Source organism: Sesamum indicum, linkage group LG8, assembly GCF_000512975.1.
Source record: "Sesamum indicum cultivar Zhongzhi No. 13 linkage group LG8, S_indicum_v1.0, whole genome shotgun sequence".
Taxonomy (NCBI): domain Eukaryota; kingdom Viridiplantae; phylum Streptophyta; class Magnoliopsida; order Lamiales; family Pedaliaceae; genus Sesamum; species Sesamum indicum.
In genome coordinates this window covers 18,563,590-18,580,632 of record NC_026152.1, presented here as the reverse complement: position 1 = coordinate 18,580,632, position 17,043 = coordinate 18,563,590, and the positions used below count along the sequence as shown (strand labels likewise).

The window sequence follows — 17,043 nt, the reverse complement described above, 5'->3', positions numbered from 1 at the left end:
AATTATAGATGAAGTCTCTTCATATGCTATTATGGTAGTTTTAAGTTTTAGTTCGTAAATGCTAACTTAAATCAGACAATTATTCATGAAGTCCAGTTGCTGCATTACTCTTTTGCCCTGCTTTATCTAGGAGTGGCTGAATATAGGAATGTTTGCCTCTTAACTACTGTAATAGTATTGATGCTGCATTTATGGCTTAAGTTTGCAGCAGAATGAGTGGTTACTTGTTATATTTGGTTGTCAATCACCAGTTAATTACTCTGTAGCCTTGGTTTAGTATTTTGAAAGAACTATTAGGCTCAACTATATTTCAAGCTAAGGTTGAATATGGCGAAATGTGCCTTTTATCTCTCTTCAAAGGGATTCAGCATGACTATCAGGGTTGCTAGTGCTGGGGATTAGGGGTCCTGCAGCAATCTAACCAGACCTTTTCTACTTCTTTCTCTTTTCACATGTCAGGGGTTTGGGTTTTGTTATTATTTTCTAACTGTCAGAAAGAAGATAATTGAAAATGTCGGTTTTCTATTAGACTAATTTAATTGGTGTTGACTAAATGCTATATGTTGGTTTGAATCATGTCGAAAGAGACAAAAGGAAACTCCTAGAAGCTGTGAATAGGAAATACATTTGGAGTAAGCGAATTAATTGTTGTACTTAGAATCATTGGATAACATTTAGCTCTGTGAATGATTTGTTGTTGATGTGTTAATTGTGATTAAACAGGATATTCTAATGAATCGGAGCATCAAGGATGCACTTATTGCTGAGGAGAAGTTCTTTCGCAGTCGGCCTGTATGGCTTTGATGTTTTTCACTACACATTGATTTATTAGGTTCTTTTATTTAATTATTCTGATAATATATATAACTTTTTTGCAGGTATACAGTGATCTTGCTGAGCGTTGTGGAGTCCCTCAATTGGCCAAGAAGTTGAATCAGGTACGTAGTGTGAAGCTGAGTCTCAATTGGACCTTATATAACATTTCTTTCTATTAGCCTCTAGAAGCATATGTTTGTCTCTCGTTCTCTGTTGTGATTAATCTATTGCGATGCGTTCTCTGTTGTGATTAATCTATTTCATCGCAAATCAGCATGACATGTTGCACTCTTGTTCATGTGACATCTACTTTGTCATGCATGATGCTGAGTGGCCTATGCACTCTTGAAGCATGTGTACCTCGACATTTTAAGGGCACATACATGCCAATACATTGACTCGGTGCTTTCCCTGTTAATGCACCTTGCATTTGGCAGGAAAAAATTCCACCAAAGGCCTTCTGTAACATGTAAAAGTTGACTCATAAATATAGTGGCTTTCCTTTGAAGAAACAATTGATTCTGATCTTTTCTTATCTTTTCTGGACTCGTTACCACAAATAACCTTGAAAGATGTGTTTTCAGGACGCCAGTTGTATGATCTAATTCTCTACTTGTTATCCAGATACTGGTACAGCATATTAAGACAGTTCTCCCAGGGTTGAAGTCACGAATTAGTGCTGCACTGGTCTCTGTTGCAAAGGAGCATGCTAGCTATGGAGAAATTACCGAGTCAAAGGTGCTATTCAGCCTTTAATTTTGTTGGGTATTATGCTTGAATTCTTTGTGGGAGCTCATTGTGCTTTGGTCTCTACATTAAGAAAAATATTTGCCATATTTTTGGCTTTACTTTTTCTCAGTGGTTGTTTGTCCTTGGGACATTGCAATTAGTTGCAAATGGTAACTACTTCTCTTGGTGATTGCATTAATTCTCTTGATATGTGTTTCGGTAATTAACAAACTGCCTTGCTATCCAATTCTTTACCTTATTTGTCATCAACAGGCTGGCCAGGGAGCACTACTACTTAACATTCTTTCGAAATACTCTGAAGGTATGTGACCGCTGTTTCTTTATATAACAATACGGGGATATAAGCATGCACCTTTACTTGTTTGACTGGTGTCCTGTTTGCGTAGGGCTCATTGGTGTTATTTTGGTGGCTAATGTCATAAATGAGCTGATCAGGAGCATTCTTTATCTCAATATTGTTGCTCCGAATGAATAACAAACTCCATTATAACTAAGTTTTATCTTATTCTGTAACTAAAAGTGTGCTGGTAATAGAAGTATACCATTTCCTCGTATGATTATTTACTGCAATCTAATATCGTGCAAACTTTTTGCCTATTGTATCATCTGCATGATTACTTGACATACACTGTTCCTTTTAGGAGGGGAGTATTGCGAAAATCCTATTGATTGCTAATCTAGTCTTGTTTTTGTTGGAAACAGCATTCTCATCAATGATAGAAGGAAAAAATGAAGAAATGTCAACATCTGAGCTGTCTGGTGGAGCACGAATACATTACATTTTCCAAAATATTTTTGTCAAGAGCCTGGAGGTTAGTTATTGATTTGAATGTTATGGTCAAGGCTCATGAAATCTTAGACATCAAGGCTCATGAAATCTTAGACATCAATCCCACTGTAATTAATTCCAAACATTTTCAGAGAAAATGTGTGGAAGGTGCGGTCCATTACTATGTCAACTGATTACTCGCCTAATGTGACTGCGACTAAGCTTTCAGGATAATTTATTTTTTGGCTTGTTTGTGTATAAGTCACTACCATGAGATTTTTCTTACTGTGGAAATTCTGGAGAATAAGTGAAGGGAATAAAGGAAATACTTTACTGTGTGAATGAAATAGAGGAACTGAAGGTGGATTAGGTGTCCTAACAGGAAGGATTTTGTACGTGTGGTAGTCTTGTATTCATTCATTTTTGTGGGAATAATATACAAACAGGTCCTCTTTGTAGCTCCATATATGGTGTTGCATAGTCAAGATCTTGCTTACCCCAATTTGATTTCTGAAGTCAAATAAATTTTGGTCTGCAAGTTGTAACAATTGCACAGAAGAAATTTGGTTAACCTTTGAGCTTCTGGATGTTCTTGATTTGAGTCAAAGTTCTGTTAGATATGATACTCCCTTTTCTGTTCTGCAGGATGTAGATCCTTGTGAGGATTTAACTGATGATGATATCCGTACTGCCATACAAAACGCAACAGGTCCCAAGTCTGCACTGTTTGTGCCAGAAGTAGGTCTTAGTTTCAATATTGTTATTTCTCTCAAGAAGTGTCTTTATCTTATAGGAAAAGCTGAAAACGCATCCGCTTTCAGTATTATGGCCTTCCACCTGATGCTAACATGCAAAATAAACACAAACTTATAGGTTCCATTTGAAGTTCTTGTTAGAAGACAAATAGCACGTTTGTTGGATCCAAGTCTCCAGTGTGCTAGATTTATTTACGATGAGCTAATCAAGGTACATAACGGATAGCAAATTTTAGTGTGGAATATAGGTGACTTATCCTGGTATTTGGACATTGACCTTGTTGTTGTCTTTTAGATGAGCCATCGCTGTATGGTAAATGAACTCCAACGGTTTCCGATCCTGCGAAAACGCATGGATGAGGTCATTGGAAATTTTTTGCGAGAAGGTCTTGAGCCATCAGAAACAATGATAGGACATATTATAGAAATGGAGGTAATGTTAATTGTGTTGTTTGTGTATTCGTTTCTTCTACATTAAATACAAAATACCAGCTGAATAATCTACCCACTGTTCTCAACTTTCCTATTCTTTTGCGGTTTCATAAAGCAATGACATTGTCTGTTGCACCATTCTACTGAACTTTTCTCTCTTCTCGAGCATGAGAAGGTGAAAATCTTGATGTGAACTTACTGTTTGAGTTGGCAAACCCAATGACAAGTTAATGTTTTTTTGGTCGGCTTCTCCAATTCTCTCTCTTTTTCCTACTGTTGTATGCGCGTGTGTACATGGGTTTGCTGTTAAATCTTTCGAAAAATGATCTTTCTTCCTGAAAGCAGCTGTCATGTCTCACTTTGAATATTTTTGCAGTAGAAATGATTTGTTATTCTAGGCTCCCATGCCACTGTATTCCTTCAATATCCTAATATTATGTCGCCTCGTGTTCTCTGTTTCTGTCCGAGAACATCCCTTTCTGCCGCTATTATTGGCTTATTGCATTTAAATGCTATATCTTTTGGTCCCCTGTTACACCAGTTAACTGAGAATAAAACAAGTTTTAGACGCTGAGAAAATAGAATTTCTGAGCCAGTGTAAGAAGGATTCAGTTGAAATACATTTGTTGATCGAGGTTGATAAAGTTGGCAGAATGTATATGACATTTACGACTCAAGAACCAGCTGCAATATTACATATAATTATTATTACCGTGCAAGTGCATATGTTTCTGTTATAACCATTCTGATTTTCAAACTGGCTGAACTTATATGTAGTTTCAGTTGGACTGAAATTCGTGTCTGGAAAGTGATGCAATCTTGTCTCCATTGGCCACTTATGCCTTATTATAGTTTGCTTTTGTATATTTTGTCATTTTCTGTCTTCATGGAAATTTTATGGTTTGCTGGATCTTCTGTGCTGTAGATGGATTACATAAACACTTCCCATCCAAATTTTCTGGGTGGGAGTAAAGCTGTAGAGATGGCATTACAACAGGTCAAGTCATCCAGGATTGCTGCACCCATTTCTAGGCAGAAGGTAAATGAACTTTGCTTTAAAGTAATTTATATATCTCTCTCTTCTCAACAATCTGTTCACTAGTCTATGTTGGAATTTATTGATTAGGATGTAGGAGATTCAGAGAAAGCACCTAACTCAGAGAGAAGTCTAAAGTCTCGGGCTATACTTGCGCGGCAAGTGAATGGAATTGTTCCAGAGCAAGTAAGCTATCATCTGTTATCCAGACTTCCCAAGGGAAGCCTTAAAAGTTTATTTTTTGTTTTTCAAAGTAAACTAATTATTTGTTGTGCTCATTACATGGAAAAAGGGTGTTCGACCGGCAGTGGACGCTGAAAAAACTACACCAGCTGGTAATTTTTGACATGTTTCGTCTTTGTGGGGAACCCCTTGGTGTGACTAACTGCTGAACATGACTTCTGAGGTGTAGAACTAAGAAATTTAAGCTGAAATTTATAGCACTAGTAAATACAATTAGATAAAATCAGATCAGTTGCCAGTTCACTGCATAAAAGTGTTTTCCGGGCCTTTACAAATGGTTGAGGTGCCATTGATACCTCTTCCCGTTCTTGTTTCAGAAAGGAACTGTTGGTGGCTTGGCAGACCTTGACCTGTTTATAAAGGAGTCAAAGGGAAGTACATGATGCGAGTGGACATGTACCTTACTGTAAAGGAAGAGAAGTACAAGTTTATAGGAAAAAATTGTATATGCTTTGCAATTGAAGAAAATAAATAAATATATAAAACGTAGATCCAAAATTTTGTTTCCTCATTGCAAGATCCAAGTCTCCCTAGCTTGAGGATACTTTTATCTGCTTAATAAGTGAACAAAGCTGCTACTTAGCTCTCATAGCAATACTGAACGCCCTATTCTATTGTGGAAGTACTAATACTTGCATTCTGGATGATTAACCAGTCAGCAATGCCGGTTCAAGTTGGGGAATATCTTCAATTTTTGGCGGACATGACAATCGCACATCTGTTAGAGAGAACTCAATCAGTAAACCATTTAATGAACCTGTTCAGAGCATGGAGCAGGGATCATCAATGATTCATTTGAGAGAGGTATATGTTTGAAGTATTCTTCCCAGCAATATCAAATTCTTCCGTAAAAGTTCTACCTCTGTTGCTTGCTGTGCTAATATTTCTCTGTTCTACTTGTCAAAGCCCCCCAGTGTATTAAGGCCTTCGGAAACCCATTCAGATCAAGAGGCTATTGAGATTACAGTTACAAAGCTGTTGCTAAGATCGTATTATGATATTGTGCGAAAGAACATTGAGGATTCTGTACCCAAAGCAATCATGCATTTTCTGGTAATTGCCAACCTTTTTTCTTGAATTTTCTTCTCTTTTATTTTGCTCATCTTTCTGAAAGTTTTGCTTTGAGTTTATTCCTAGGGGGTCAGTATTCTGAAAGTGTATATAACTGCATGAAATTGCATGCTGAAGTCGCACATTTAGGTATTTTAACAGGATGTTAGGTCATTACTGTAAATTAATGATCTTTTCTGATTTCAAATGTATGAATTTGAACACTTCTCATCTTTGCCTGAAATCATGCAACTTAAAAATTCTCGTTCTGAGGTTAATTATTGGTAAGGACTCCTCATTATATGGTTACATTTGGTTGCTGTTTATTAATTGTTTAATTCTGCTAGCAGTTGAGAAATGTTGGTGTCCTTTTCATCATCCGTACGAATATTCTGAAAGTTGTTTATCAACTGTACCATTGTTTTTAAATTTCTTGCAGGTAAACCACACAAAGCGAGAACTCCATAATGTTTTCATCAAAAAGCTGTACAGGTATGTTTGACAAGCTTTTTCTGCTTGGTGAATCCATATACAATATAGAATGAAGAAAATGGCTATTTTGCTTTCAATGAAAGCAAAACATTTTTAACCAAAACAAATGTAGATGCTAGATTGAGTACTCAATTGGCGCCATGTTTTGCACTTTGTTACCATTTCTTCTCTAGAACAAGACAAGGTAATGGGAAAGTTTACAAGTTTTTCCCCTTTTCTTTCTCATCATACTTCATAATATTAGAATGAAATCATGTGGTACATAAAGTTTCTAATGTGTTTTATCTATCCTGAGGCAAATATGTTTACCCCCTCTGTTGGGCACTTTCTGTAACTGGTGTTGTTGCTTATTGATGGAGTCTTTTTCCCTGTCTGAAAGATGGGTTTCAGCAACAGCCTAGCTGAAGTGCATTACATATGCGCCTGTGTTCAAAATGTGATTCTTGTATTTGTTATGTATTGAGCAGAGACAACTTGTTCGAAGAGATGTTGCAGGAACCAGATGAGGTATCCATGAAGAGAAAGCGTACCCGTGATACACTTCGGGTCCTGCAGCAGGCTTTCCGGGTAAGTGCTCAGTGGAAAATGAGACCTTGAATTTTTAGTGTGTTTGTATCTCTCTAGCATGGCCCATTTTTCCTGGTTGTTAGTGGAGATGTATTTTCTCAAGCAAATCTGAAGGTTGATCAAACAACGTAGCATCTAGAAACTTATTTTGGCAGAAAACCTGAAACTATTGGATTTGTTTGATTCAGAAGTATGTCTCTCTTTTTTCCCCAATTTTTCCTGGTCAAAGAATTTGTCTTCGAGATGCAACCTTTTTTTCCTTGCACATTCATGTCTGAGATTCTTCCTGGCAGCTGTAGCTGGAAAAGTTTTCTACTTGCTAACATGAAATGTTGTTTTTTTCATGTAGACGCTGGATGAACTGCCTCTTGAAGCTGAGACTGTTGAGAGAGGGTACAGCATGGGTACGGACCCAACAGGCTTGCCAAAGATTCATGGGCTTCCAACCTCATCTTTGTACAACACCAGTAGTGGTTCAACTGAATCATATAGCGCTTCCCCCAAAACCTCGAAGCCACGCAAGTCTTCACATTCCGGGGAGCTGCACTCACCATTGTACGCAGATACTAATGGTGGTGGACGTAATTCTATCTCTGGTCTTTATCCCTCCATTGATATATAATTTCAGGAATCCCTTGGACTAAGTTCTATCATGGACGCATTCGTTGGATGACTCCCTATCCAGTATTCTCATGGAGTCCTTTTGTGGATCAAGTGCGGTAGAGAGTTGGCATTCTTTCTATTAAATGGAGATGGTAGTAAAATTGAACAATTTCTCCTTAATCTTTTGGTGGCGATGAATATATATTGCTTGTAAGAGCTCCAATAAGACTAGGAGCTTCCCTCCGTTGTCAGTGTTTGGAATCCTTAATCCTGCTGTAGCAAATACATGCAGCTGCTTAGGCAACTATATCCTCTCTTTTGAGCAGGGGCCTTAGTATAGCATGTCAGAGAGTTTGAAGTGTAATTTTTATGATAAGTTTTGATTCAACACTTGTATAAAGTGTGCAATTTTCCTCTTTCTAAAACTCTATACGTTCTTCTATATAACAGATCCATTTAATGATGTGTTAATGGCGTTTTGGTTAATCTGCGAGTGAAATTTCTCATTTGAGTGCCGACTTGGTTTCATGGATTTTTATGCTCCCCTTCATCTCCCTATTACCGGGCAAAAGCCTTTTGCCCAACTGAAGATGTCATGATGTATTCTGCTTATGCCATACCGTTCATTCCTGAGCAGTAAAATGAATGTGTAAAGAGCCTAATCTGTGTAGTTCTGTTCAGAATTATTACCAGAAATGCACTTTAAAGAATATGGTTAGTTTTTCTATCAACTTGAAGCAGCTATTAATTTCCCTTCTTTCATCATTGGATACCCGTCCAAAGTGGGATAAGTAGTTGTAGTATACATTTAAGCATCATGTATATCTCTTATCGATCCTTCATTTATGTGACACAAAGCTCATGCTTGAATAGGAAATATTTCATTAATAGCCAACTCTCCTTTCCCCTATATAGCACTTGAATTGAGACAATGGAGTCTTTAACATATTTACATAGGCCATAGCTATGGCAAAAGTTCTAATGTTGTCTCTGTCTACTTCATTACTACTGCTGAATAATATCCTTGGCAACTCCAGTGGCTTAACTCTGGAATTAATCCACCACAACTTCGAAGAATCATATTCTTCCCAGAATTTCTCTTATGAAAAGAGGATACAAAGGTTAGTATCTCAATCAATTCTTCGCACTAAGTACTTTGACAGTTTCCCCCAACAGTCTCCAAGAACAGCACCGAAGAGCATAGATTCCTTGAGAATGCACGGCCCCTCGTTGATCTGCAAGAGTTTATTTACATTGTGAAAATTGGGATTGGAACATTCAAAACCAAACCCTCATTCAAAGAGTACTACCTTGATATGGATACCGGTAGCCGTTACACATGGATGCAATGTCAAGGTTGTAAGAAGTGTTTCAAACAGAAACCAAAGCCCTTTCCAAGGAACAACTCCACATCTTTTCGCCCTATTCTTGATGAGAACAAAAACCCTATACTTTACTATATAGTCTATGGAGATGGCTCCAACACTTCTGGGATCACCGCGAAAGAAACCCTTCATCTCAAATTCAACGTGGGTACTATAAAAATTGTCCAAGATTTCATCTTTGGATGTGGGTTGGTAAACAATATGGACTATGGTGAGTACAAGAACAACAGGGTTGCAGGAATTATGGGTTTAGGATGGGATAACTACTCATTTGTGAGTCAAATTGACAAAACTCATGGAAGATTTTCATACTGCCTTCCAGTTGTTAACTTCTTCACCAAAATAAGGCCGAAGACATACCTAATATTCGGTGATGACATTGTTCAGGGGCGGAAAGCAAGCAGCACGACGATCACAACGATAAAGGGCATCGGGACTTATTATGTGGGGCTCCAAGGCATCAGCATCAACAGGAAAAGACTAAATATCAGCACAGATGTCTTTGCATTAAAGATCAATGGGGCTAATGGCCCTAAGGGTGGTTGCATAATAGACTCTGGCATACCATATTCACGTATCATCAAACCTGCTTATAACAAACTGAAAGAAGGGCTAGAGAACTACTTCTCCACGAACAAGAACTTGCATAGGAAAACTGGTTATTTAGGTCTAGAACTTTGCTATGAACGACGAAAGCCAGAAGGGTTCAAGGATCTCCCTGACATTACCTTCCATTTTCAGGGATCAAATGGTGGCCTTGTTATAAGGTCTCAGGGGGGGTTCGAAGTTGCCAAGAAGTCTAAGTTACCTAAATCTATTGAGTACTTTTGTCTTGCCATGATAAGTTCTAAACGTAAATCGATAATTGGAGCTCATCAGCAGACAAATCAGACGTTCATCTATGATACTCAGAAGAAGAAACTACTGTTCCATCCAGAAGATTGTTCCAAGAATCCATGAAAGGTTGTTCTTCCTCACTACTTTAAAGATCAAACAGACATGTACTTTGACGTGGATACCAAATCATGAACAAAAACAAGAACTTTGATATGGGGTTCAAATGCATTCCTCAACTCTCATCACTAACTCGCATATACGTGCCTCTCCCTAGAGCAACAATCCAATAATTCGAACACAAGACTTTTTTACGGTAGGTTTCATGTTTAATCCTCAGGTGTGCGTTGGATGCATGAGTGTAAAAAAATAAAGCAATAAGTAAATAGAAGGAAATATGTTTCTATATCTAACATCTTTCAATATGTTGCAGCAGTAAATATTCATTGGATTGAAGCCCATCAACACGCGCTGGGCGATGTTAACTAACTTAACCGCCAAGAAGCTGTTACTCCAAAGTTTGTCTTTAAACCCTCTCCCTTTCATCCTTGAGAAAGCCCATCTCAGTTCTTCTATACACCCAGAAAGAGAAGACTTCTTTGCTTTTTCTCTCACCATCAACAATGGTGAACATTCTCCGTGTACTTCGCTCACTACGACTCAGACGGATCTTCATCGGTCTTCTCACCATTTCCCCGGCGGCCACCATAATCCTTTTCTCCATTACTCGTTTCATGTATCAACAGTTTGACAGAGTAATTTCTTTTATATCCCTTTTTTGTTTTTTTCTCTCGTAGTTCTTTTCACTCTTTTTTCAACTTCTTGAAATCTTCTTTTCCTCATTTTATGGGTTTATGTAAGATTATTGCAAGTGTGGAGGTTGACAAGATTGACGGCGACGTTTACCGTTCAGCGGAGGTCTTTCGGATGGATTACGCAGAAATGGAGAGGAAATTCAAGATTTATGTGTACCCAGATGAGTATAAAGATGAGAATTACACGAATTATCAAACGATTTCTGGAAAGTATGCGAGTGAAGGCTATTTCTTCAAGAATATCAGAGAAAGCTCGTTTCTGACAGATGATCCTGAACAGGCCCATCTCTTCTTCATCCCCATTTCTTGCCACAAAATGCACCAAAAGGTTTTTCAGTCTCTTTATATACAGTTTCTCATTTATATATAATTGCCCAGAAACAGAAAATAATTTATTAAGTCCAAACGTTGTACATCAAACAGCATCTATCTGTCCACGAAAAGTTGTGTACATTCTGCGAAAAGACACCATGCAGAATGTACGTATAAATACTGTATACGTTTCTTGAAAGTGAGACATCAAATTTACTCTGAAAGCACAAGAACAGAAGACATACATACAGTATATATATATATATATATATATATATATATATATTCTGGAAAACGCGCGTATAAATACTGTATACGTTTCTTGAAAGTGAGACATCAAATTTACTCTGAAAGCACAAGAACAGAAGACATACATACAGTATATATATATATATATATATATATTCTGGAGTGGAAAATGCGGCGGGCGGAGGCGGAATACGGCGGATGGGGAGTGGGTTCCGTGGTGGCAATGCTGTGCATAGTGATGCTTCTGATCTTTCTGCCGCTCGGAATGGGGCCCGGCCCGGTTCAACCCCCACCATTGTCCCTGCTCTTCATTTTCCCTGTTTTGATGGCTGCCATTCTCATTTACCTTTCTTATGCTTCCAAGAGTCATTAATTTTTACAAAGTTTTTATAGAACTTAGTGGTGGTGGTCTTAATCCAGTTTACTAGTACTATGATGTTTGTTCTTGCATAGGAGGATGGTTCCAGAATAGACATTTGCGGCAACCTAATGTAACTATTTGAGATTTCACAGTAACGTTGTAGCAGCAACGTTTGATAGTATCATTTGACGTTCTTCTTTTATTTGCTTAGTCTTTTCGTTTTCTAGATTCTTTTTGGTTGCCAATTACCAGTGAACACAAAGACGAAAGAAAATTTGAAATAGAGAATTGAAATGCTTTTAATTCTGAATATGAGAAGAATTTGCTGTTATAATGGATTGGAGTTTAGTACACTATTGTTTCGTTTTTAATGGTATTCAGGTATCATCTTATGAGGAGATGGCATCAATTGTTCAAAAATACGTAGAGGGCTTAATCGCCAAGTACCCCTACTGGACCAGAACTATGGGGGCGGATCACTTCTTTGTTACTTGCCATGATGTTGATGTACGAGTCACAGAATTGGTCCCTCATCTGGTCAAGAACTCAATTCGGGTCGTCTGCTCTCCCACTTATGATTCTGGCTTCATTCCTCATAAAGATGTTTCACTTCCCTTAGTGATGCAGCCACTCAAAGAACCTGTCCGACGAAACGACTTGTACAAGAGGTAACATTATTACCATACTAGTTCGTGTTGGTACTAATAGATCCCACAAAAGAAACATGCATTCTCCATTTTACACACACTAAAACATGATGGTGGGGGTACTTGGCAGGACGATACTCGGTTATTGGGAAGGAGCCTGCAATTCTGATCTGAGAAATACGCTGGTGAGCAATTGGCAGGGAGACAACGAGCTTGATATCCAGAATAGTACTTATTACCCGGCTGGAGGAATGAGGAAATTGTCTATGGCTAAATTCTGCATCTGCCCGGTTGGTTCAAGAGCCACCAGCAATCGCATTATCATGGCTATTCGCTACGGATGTGTGCCTGGTAATGTATTTACAAAAATACAACTGTAGACACCATGCAGTCTTGTGATGAAAGGATCTGAAATTAAAAGATTGCATGGTGGATGTTTATGATGGTACTATTGAGCAAGTTTTAATATATTATCTGCAGTAATATTGGCGGATTACTTTGAGTTGCCATTCAACGACGTTCTTGATTGGCTGAAATTCTCTGTTGTACTGAGTGAGGAGGATGTCTACGACTTGAAGTACATTTTGAGGGGAAAAGCAGGTGAAGAGTACAGCAGGTTGCATAGCAATCTTATCAAGGTAAAGTCTCCTTAGTGCTTCAGTTTTAGTTTGAAGGGTTAGTAATGTAAAAGTAGTTCACTTGTGTTAAATAATCCAGGTGCAGAAACGGTTCAGGTGGAATTCACCCCCTGTAAAATATGACGCATTTCACATGGTCCTCTATCATCTCTGGTTGAGGCGAAACGTCGTCAAATACTAAGATAAGCCACAGTTTTTGGTCTCCGTGGCGTCGGTGTAAACATTTCAGATATCATCTGATGTGTCTTTTGAAGCAAGTCGATAGAGAGTCAGGTTGTCAATAAATACAAACTTGGAAATTGTTTAGAGCGAATGATGTAACAAATTAGTACATTTTCTATTCATTTACTCATTTGGCGCAAAAACAGCCCAATGAGCTGTTGTAAATAACATTACCATGCGTAATCTGACAATTCATGGTCCATATTTTCTTCTTAATCAATGATCCGTGTATGCTTTGATATAATATGCAAATGTAATAGTAATGATTCAGGAATTTTTGTGCTGAAAAATGGGAGGCAGATAAAGAACACAAATGCAACTTCTGCAACACTCCACTAACTTTTCTCGAGGTTTTTATACAGTTAGTGATTAAGCAGGCATTTGATAATGAAGCATAAATCTCCATATCTGCTTCCAACATAAACGGGGATAGAGAGGGATATGGGAAGAAATATATGCGAACCAGTAATGCAGTGAATATGTACATTCTCTCATATACGAAAGAAAGACAAGGCTACCACTTATCAGAACCAAATTTCAATCACAATTGCAAGTATGCAACTGCATTGGCCGAAGGGAGCCATCTTTTACTTGCCATCAGTAGTCAAGGATTAATTCTCACCGGTAGAAGATGTGATGATGTTGGTAGAAGGTGCAAGAGTATCTTTGCTGTTTGTTTCACTATTGATCTGAGAAGGAAAAAGAAAGCCAATAACAATAAGCACCAAAAATTTGAAACCCAAACTACTTAATAACAAATTTTAATAATAAAATTGTGTGAAATATTACAACTTCACCAGCCTTCATAGCATGATGCTGGGCTTCAACAATGGGGAGTTTTGAAAGGTCTCGCAGGACTCCCTGTCATATTGGAAAGTTTTAACAAATAAGAGCAGCAATACTTATATGTTAAAGGAAATCTTCAAGTGGAAGCTTGCACTAAACAAAATGAAAACAAAATGAGAGGTGATCTAGAAATAGATTTGCAACCAAAGATTTGAAAAGATTCTTCAATCCACTCTCCCCCTGGAAAACCAGTTGCAGAATTGAGACCACCCGCCCCCACCCCACCCCACCCCAAAAATGGGGGCAGCAATGAAGGGCTGTCCAGGGAAATGAAAAGGACACTTATTGGTGTATAGATGCTTTAAGCAGGATTCCCGAGAAGCACAGTTATACAGCCAAAGAAATAGCCAAAATGCTTGAGGTTGAAAAGTTTCCAATTTTGAAGAAAGTTGATCCTACAGTTATCTTGAAATTGGCCCCAATCTATTGACGAGTATTCTACAGGAATGATATGTCTGAAGTAGAAGAGTAATATTTGCCTAGATGATTGCCTCAGCCAAGGTTCCGTGTACTGGCATTAATGCAAACCTGAGGAGGGCAAACCTATCTAGTCCGAAATAGTAAACAAGGAAACCTACAGGGTGCTTTCTTAATAGAAAATGTCCTCCCAGAATAGCAAACCTTGTCTGTGTATAAATATAGGCTACTCCAACTAAACAAGCAGGGAGCATCCTATATAATGATTCAGACGCACCTTGTTGGCCCACTTGAGACCGCATGCGTTGCACAGAGTTCTTGGCCCATCTGGTCCACGTCGCATCATTGGAGTGGACTTTGAACTAATCCCACAATGCCTACATCTGTTGGAAGTTTATGAAAAATAATTAGCAGGCAGCAAAAGCATGTGCTCAGGTTCACCAGCTAAGAAATAACAGATTCCAAAAAAATTCAAACTCTTAGTACTCACGAGGTTTCCTGCTCTTCTTGGGCCGAACTTCCATTCCAATCTGCAGAAGATGATCCAAGTTCCTCAGGGAGCGACTTTGACGATGTAAACTGGCCTTTCTTACGCTGCATTCTGGCAGATTGCATATGCATGACAATAAAGATGAATTCGGGATGAACAAGTTGATATGTAGGTACCCAACATTGATGCATCAAAGCAGAGATGAAATGCATAAATTTGCTAAAAAACATTCTTAAACAATATCCTCATGCTAGAGCCAGACGTAACAAATTGGACTGTCTACAAGCACAAACCACCATACTAGTAATCCAGGATTGATGTACAATCTTTTGAAATTTTGGATTCCTCCTCCCATTAAAGTTCTGAGACCCACACACATTTATTTTTCTTCCACAATAAGGAACAGTGTTCATTCTAAAACATTGATTTGAACTAATGGGATAAAGGGAGAAGCACGCATGCGCATATCTACTCACATTTCATCCCCACTTAGGGTATCATCAAAACTTCCTGACATTTATTTCTATAACCCTGCTTTAAACCTTTAGCTGGAAACAAGTGGATTCCAGTGACAAAGCAATCAAAAAACTTCCCAGAATGTTTAGATCATACTGGGGAACTGTAAATGCATATATAGTAAATGGAAAAGGATCAATAACTGATGAACCGAACGATCCAATGAAAAACTGAACAACTGGAAGTCATGCAACAAAATAGATTGTCATCATGTCAGATAGCAGACAAGCAACAGTGGAGCAGGTGGAGCAATAATAAATGATCCATCATTATCGGACTATTTCAATTCTTTACTACCTCAAAGCAACTTCCTTGCGAACAGTGTAGCGAATTTTTTTATCAAAACATCGCTCTTTCCTCTTTTCTCTAAACCGGATTAAGGAGGCTGCCCGTTGTGGTTGACTCGACTTCCCGGGATAATCACCCAAATTCTATTGAAGCAGATGCAAAATGAGATGGTTGAACTAGTTTCATGCTAAGCAAGAGATTTCATTTATTGAAGGTTGAACTAGTTTCTGCATACCCTATAGTTTTGAGGAGTCATCCCAGGACTAGGAACACCAGTGGGTACTTCATATCCACCCAACAGTAATAAAACTGCCTGAACCTGAAATATAAATGAGAAAAAGAAGGAACATTTTATTGCTTCATGAATCCTTGCAAAAAACGCAATAAACAAACATGAAATGATCTTAGCAAGGCTGCATACATTTCTTTCTTCAGCTTTTTAAATAGGAAAATAACTCAACAATCTTCAAAATTTCCAATCCTTCCACTAGAACAAGTGCAACTTAACTACTTTTTTAACAGATAATTTAAAAGAGTTGGTAAATGGATTACACTATCGGCACACAAGTTGACCAACAAACATATAATTGTGCCTAATAACAAAACCAGCTAATCTAAACTCGGACATAAAAGACTACACAAACACGAAATTGCATCAATTATTAAAGAAAATTACAAAGGCAATTATTCTCAAGAAACATCACCTGCTAAACTAAATACAAATGCAGAACACTTTTTTTTTAGAACACTTCGAATTACAGAATTCCACCGCGACACATAAATTCATTTATATAAAAAAAACAAAAAAAAAAAAAAAAACACTAAAAAAAAAAAAACAAAAAAAAAAAAAAAAACACCTTTTCTGGGGAAACCGAGTCGAAAACAAAAACCTCGCCCTGAAACGACAGCGTGAGCTGGTCGGCTCCAGCTTCCCCGGCAGCGGGGCCCATATCCGAGGGGTATAGAGCATGAGAGGCAACCGGGTCGACAGGCTCCATAACACCAGTTGCAGGAAGCGCGTGCGGCGAGTGAGAGTTGTTCGGCAGGTCATATCTGATCTGGGATGGGGGGTTGTCTACGGATTCTTCCCCATTAGAGCACTCAACGACATCCTCGTCATCGTCGTCGTTGTCGTCGATATGTGGATTGAGGGGGCGGGGGGCCTGTACGGTGGTGGTGTCATTCATGGAGGCGTGTGGTGGTCCGTACATAGGATTGGAGTTGGAGTTGGAGTTGGAGGTGGAGGTGGAGGATTTGTCTGACTTAACAACTGCTCTTATTTTACACTTTACCCCTTTCTTTTCTTTTTCAGAAAATTACAATTTAAGTCCAAAATGTTGGATGATTTGCAATATTTTCATACTTTATAAAAATATTATAAAATCAATCTCATTGTTAATATATTAATTTTACATTTCAAAAATATCAAAAAAAATATTATAATTTTTTTACGATAAAACTAATTTTTGTAATATTCTTTTTTAAAATTTGCAATAAAATTAATTAATTT

The 17,043-nt window shown here is 38.0% G+C and overlaps 4 protein-coding genes across 6 annotated transcripts in view; 3 read left to right on the top strand and 1 right to left on the bottom strand.

Annotated features, from left to right (window-relative positions):
* The window catches only part of LOC105169290 (dynamin-related protein 3A), a 10,419-nt gene extending 2,420 nt beyond the window's left edge, over positions 1–7,999 (top strand). Inside the window, exons 5-20 of the mRNA XM_011089662.2 lie at positions 724–792; positions 879–938; positions 1,441–1,554; positions 1,819–1,867; positions 2,269–2,378; positions 2,981–3,073; positions 3,209–3,301; positions 3,386–3,523; positions 4,448–4,561; positions 4,649–4,744; positions 4,851–4,893; positions 5,457–5,605; positions 5,708–5,854; positions 6,291–6,343; positions 6,811–6,910; positions 7,260–7,999. Coding sequence (XP_011087964.1) covers positions 724–792; positions 879–938; positions 1,441–1,554; positions 1,819–1,867; positions 2,269–2,378; positions 2,981–3,073; positions 3,209–3,301; positions 3,386–3,523; positions 4,448–4,561; positions 4,649–4,744; positions 4,851–4,893; positions 5,457–5,605; positions 5,708–5,854; positions 6,291–6,343; positions 6,811–6,910; positions 7,260–7,532 — 1,701 coding nt within the window. The 3' untranslated portion in view covers positions 7,533–7,999. The remainder of the gene's footprint in view (positions 1–723; positions 793–878; positions 939–1,440; positions 1,555–1,818; positions 1,868–2,268; positions 2,379–2,980; positions 3,074–3,208; positions 3,302–3,385; positions 3,524–4,447; positions 4,562–4,648; positions 4,745–4,850; positions 4,894–5,456; positions 5,606–5,707; positions 5,855–6,290; positions 6,344–6,810; positions 6,911–7,259) is intronic.
* LOC105169288 (probable glycosyltransferase At5g20260) lies at positions 9,688–13,529 on the top strand. Its single transcript, XM_011089658.2, has 7 exons — positions 9,688–10,048; positions 10,166–10,487; positions 10,594–10,875; positions 11,851–12,137; positions 12,247–12,467; positions 12,597–12,754; positions 12,834–13,529. Exons 2-7 carry the CDS (start codon positions 10,356–10,358, stop codon positions 12,933–12,935), a joined length of 1,182 nt encoding a protein of 393 aa, XP_011087960.1. The 5' UTR covers positions 9,688–10,048; positions 10,166–10,355; the 3' UTR covers positions 12,936–13,529.
* Positions 11,278–11,839, top strand: LOC105169385. Its single transcript, XM_011089780.2, has one exon. It carries the CDS (start codon positions 11,278–11,280, stop codon positions 11,479–11,481), a length of 204 nt encoding a protein of 67 aa, XP_011088082.1. The 3' UTR covers positions 11,482–11,839.
* On the bottom strand, positions 13,284–16,815 carry LOC105169289 (GATA transcription factor 24-like). 3 transcript variants are annotated; one of them, XM_011089660.2, is made up of 7 exons: positions 16,391–16,815; positions 15,769–15,852; positions 15,543–15,676; positions 14,730–14,840; positions 14,517–14,622; positions 13,778–13,837; positions 13,284–13,665 (listed from the first exon to the last, which is right to left on the bottom strand). In XM_011089660.2, exons 1-7 carry the CDS (start codon positions 16,742–16,744, stop codon positions 13,588–13,590), a joined length of 927 nt encoding a protein of 308 aa, XP_011087962.1. In that variant the 5' UTR covers positions 16,745–16,815; the 3' UTR covers positions 13,284–13,587. The 3 variants fall into 3 exon arrangements, with proteins under 3 accessions (XP_011087962.1, XP_011087963.1, XP_011087961.1); XM_011089661.2 differs by having other exon boundaries at positions 13,774–13,837; positions 16,391–16,814; XM_011089659.2 differs by having other exon boundaries at positions 13,766–13,837; positions 16,391–16,813.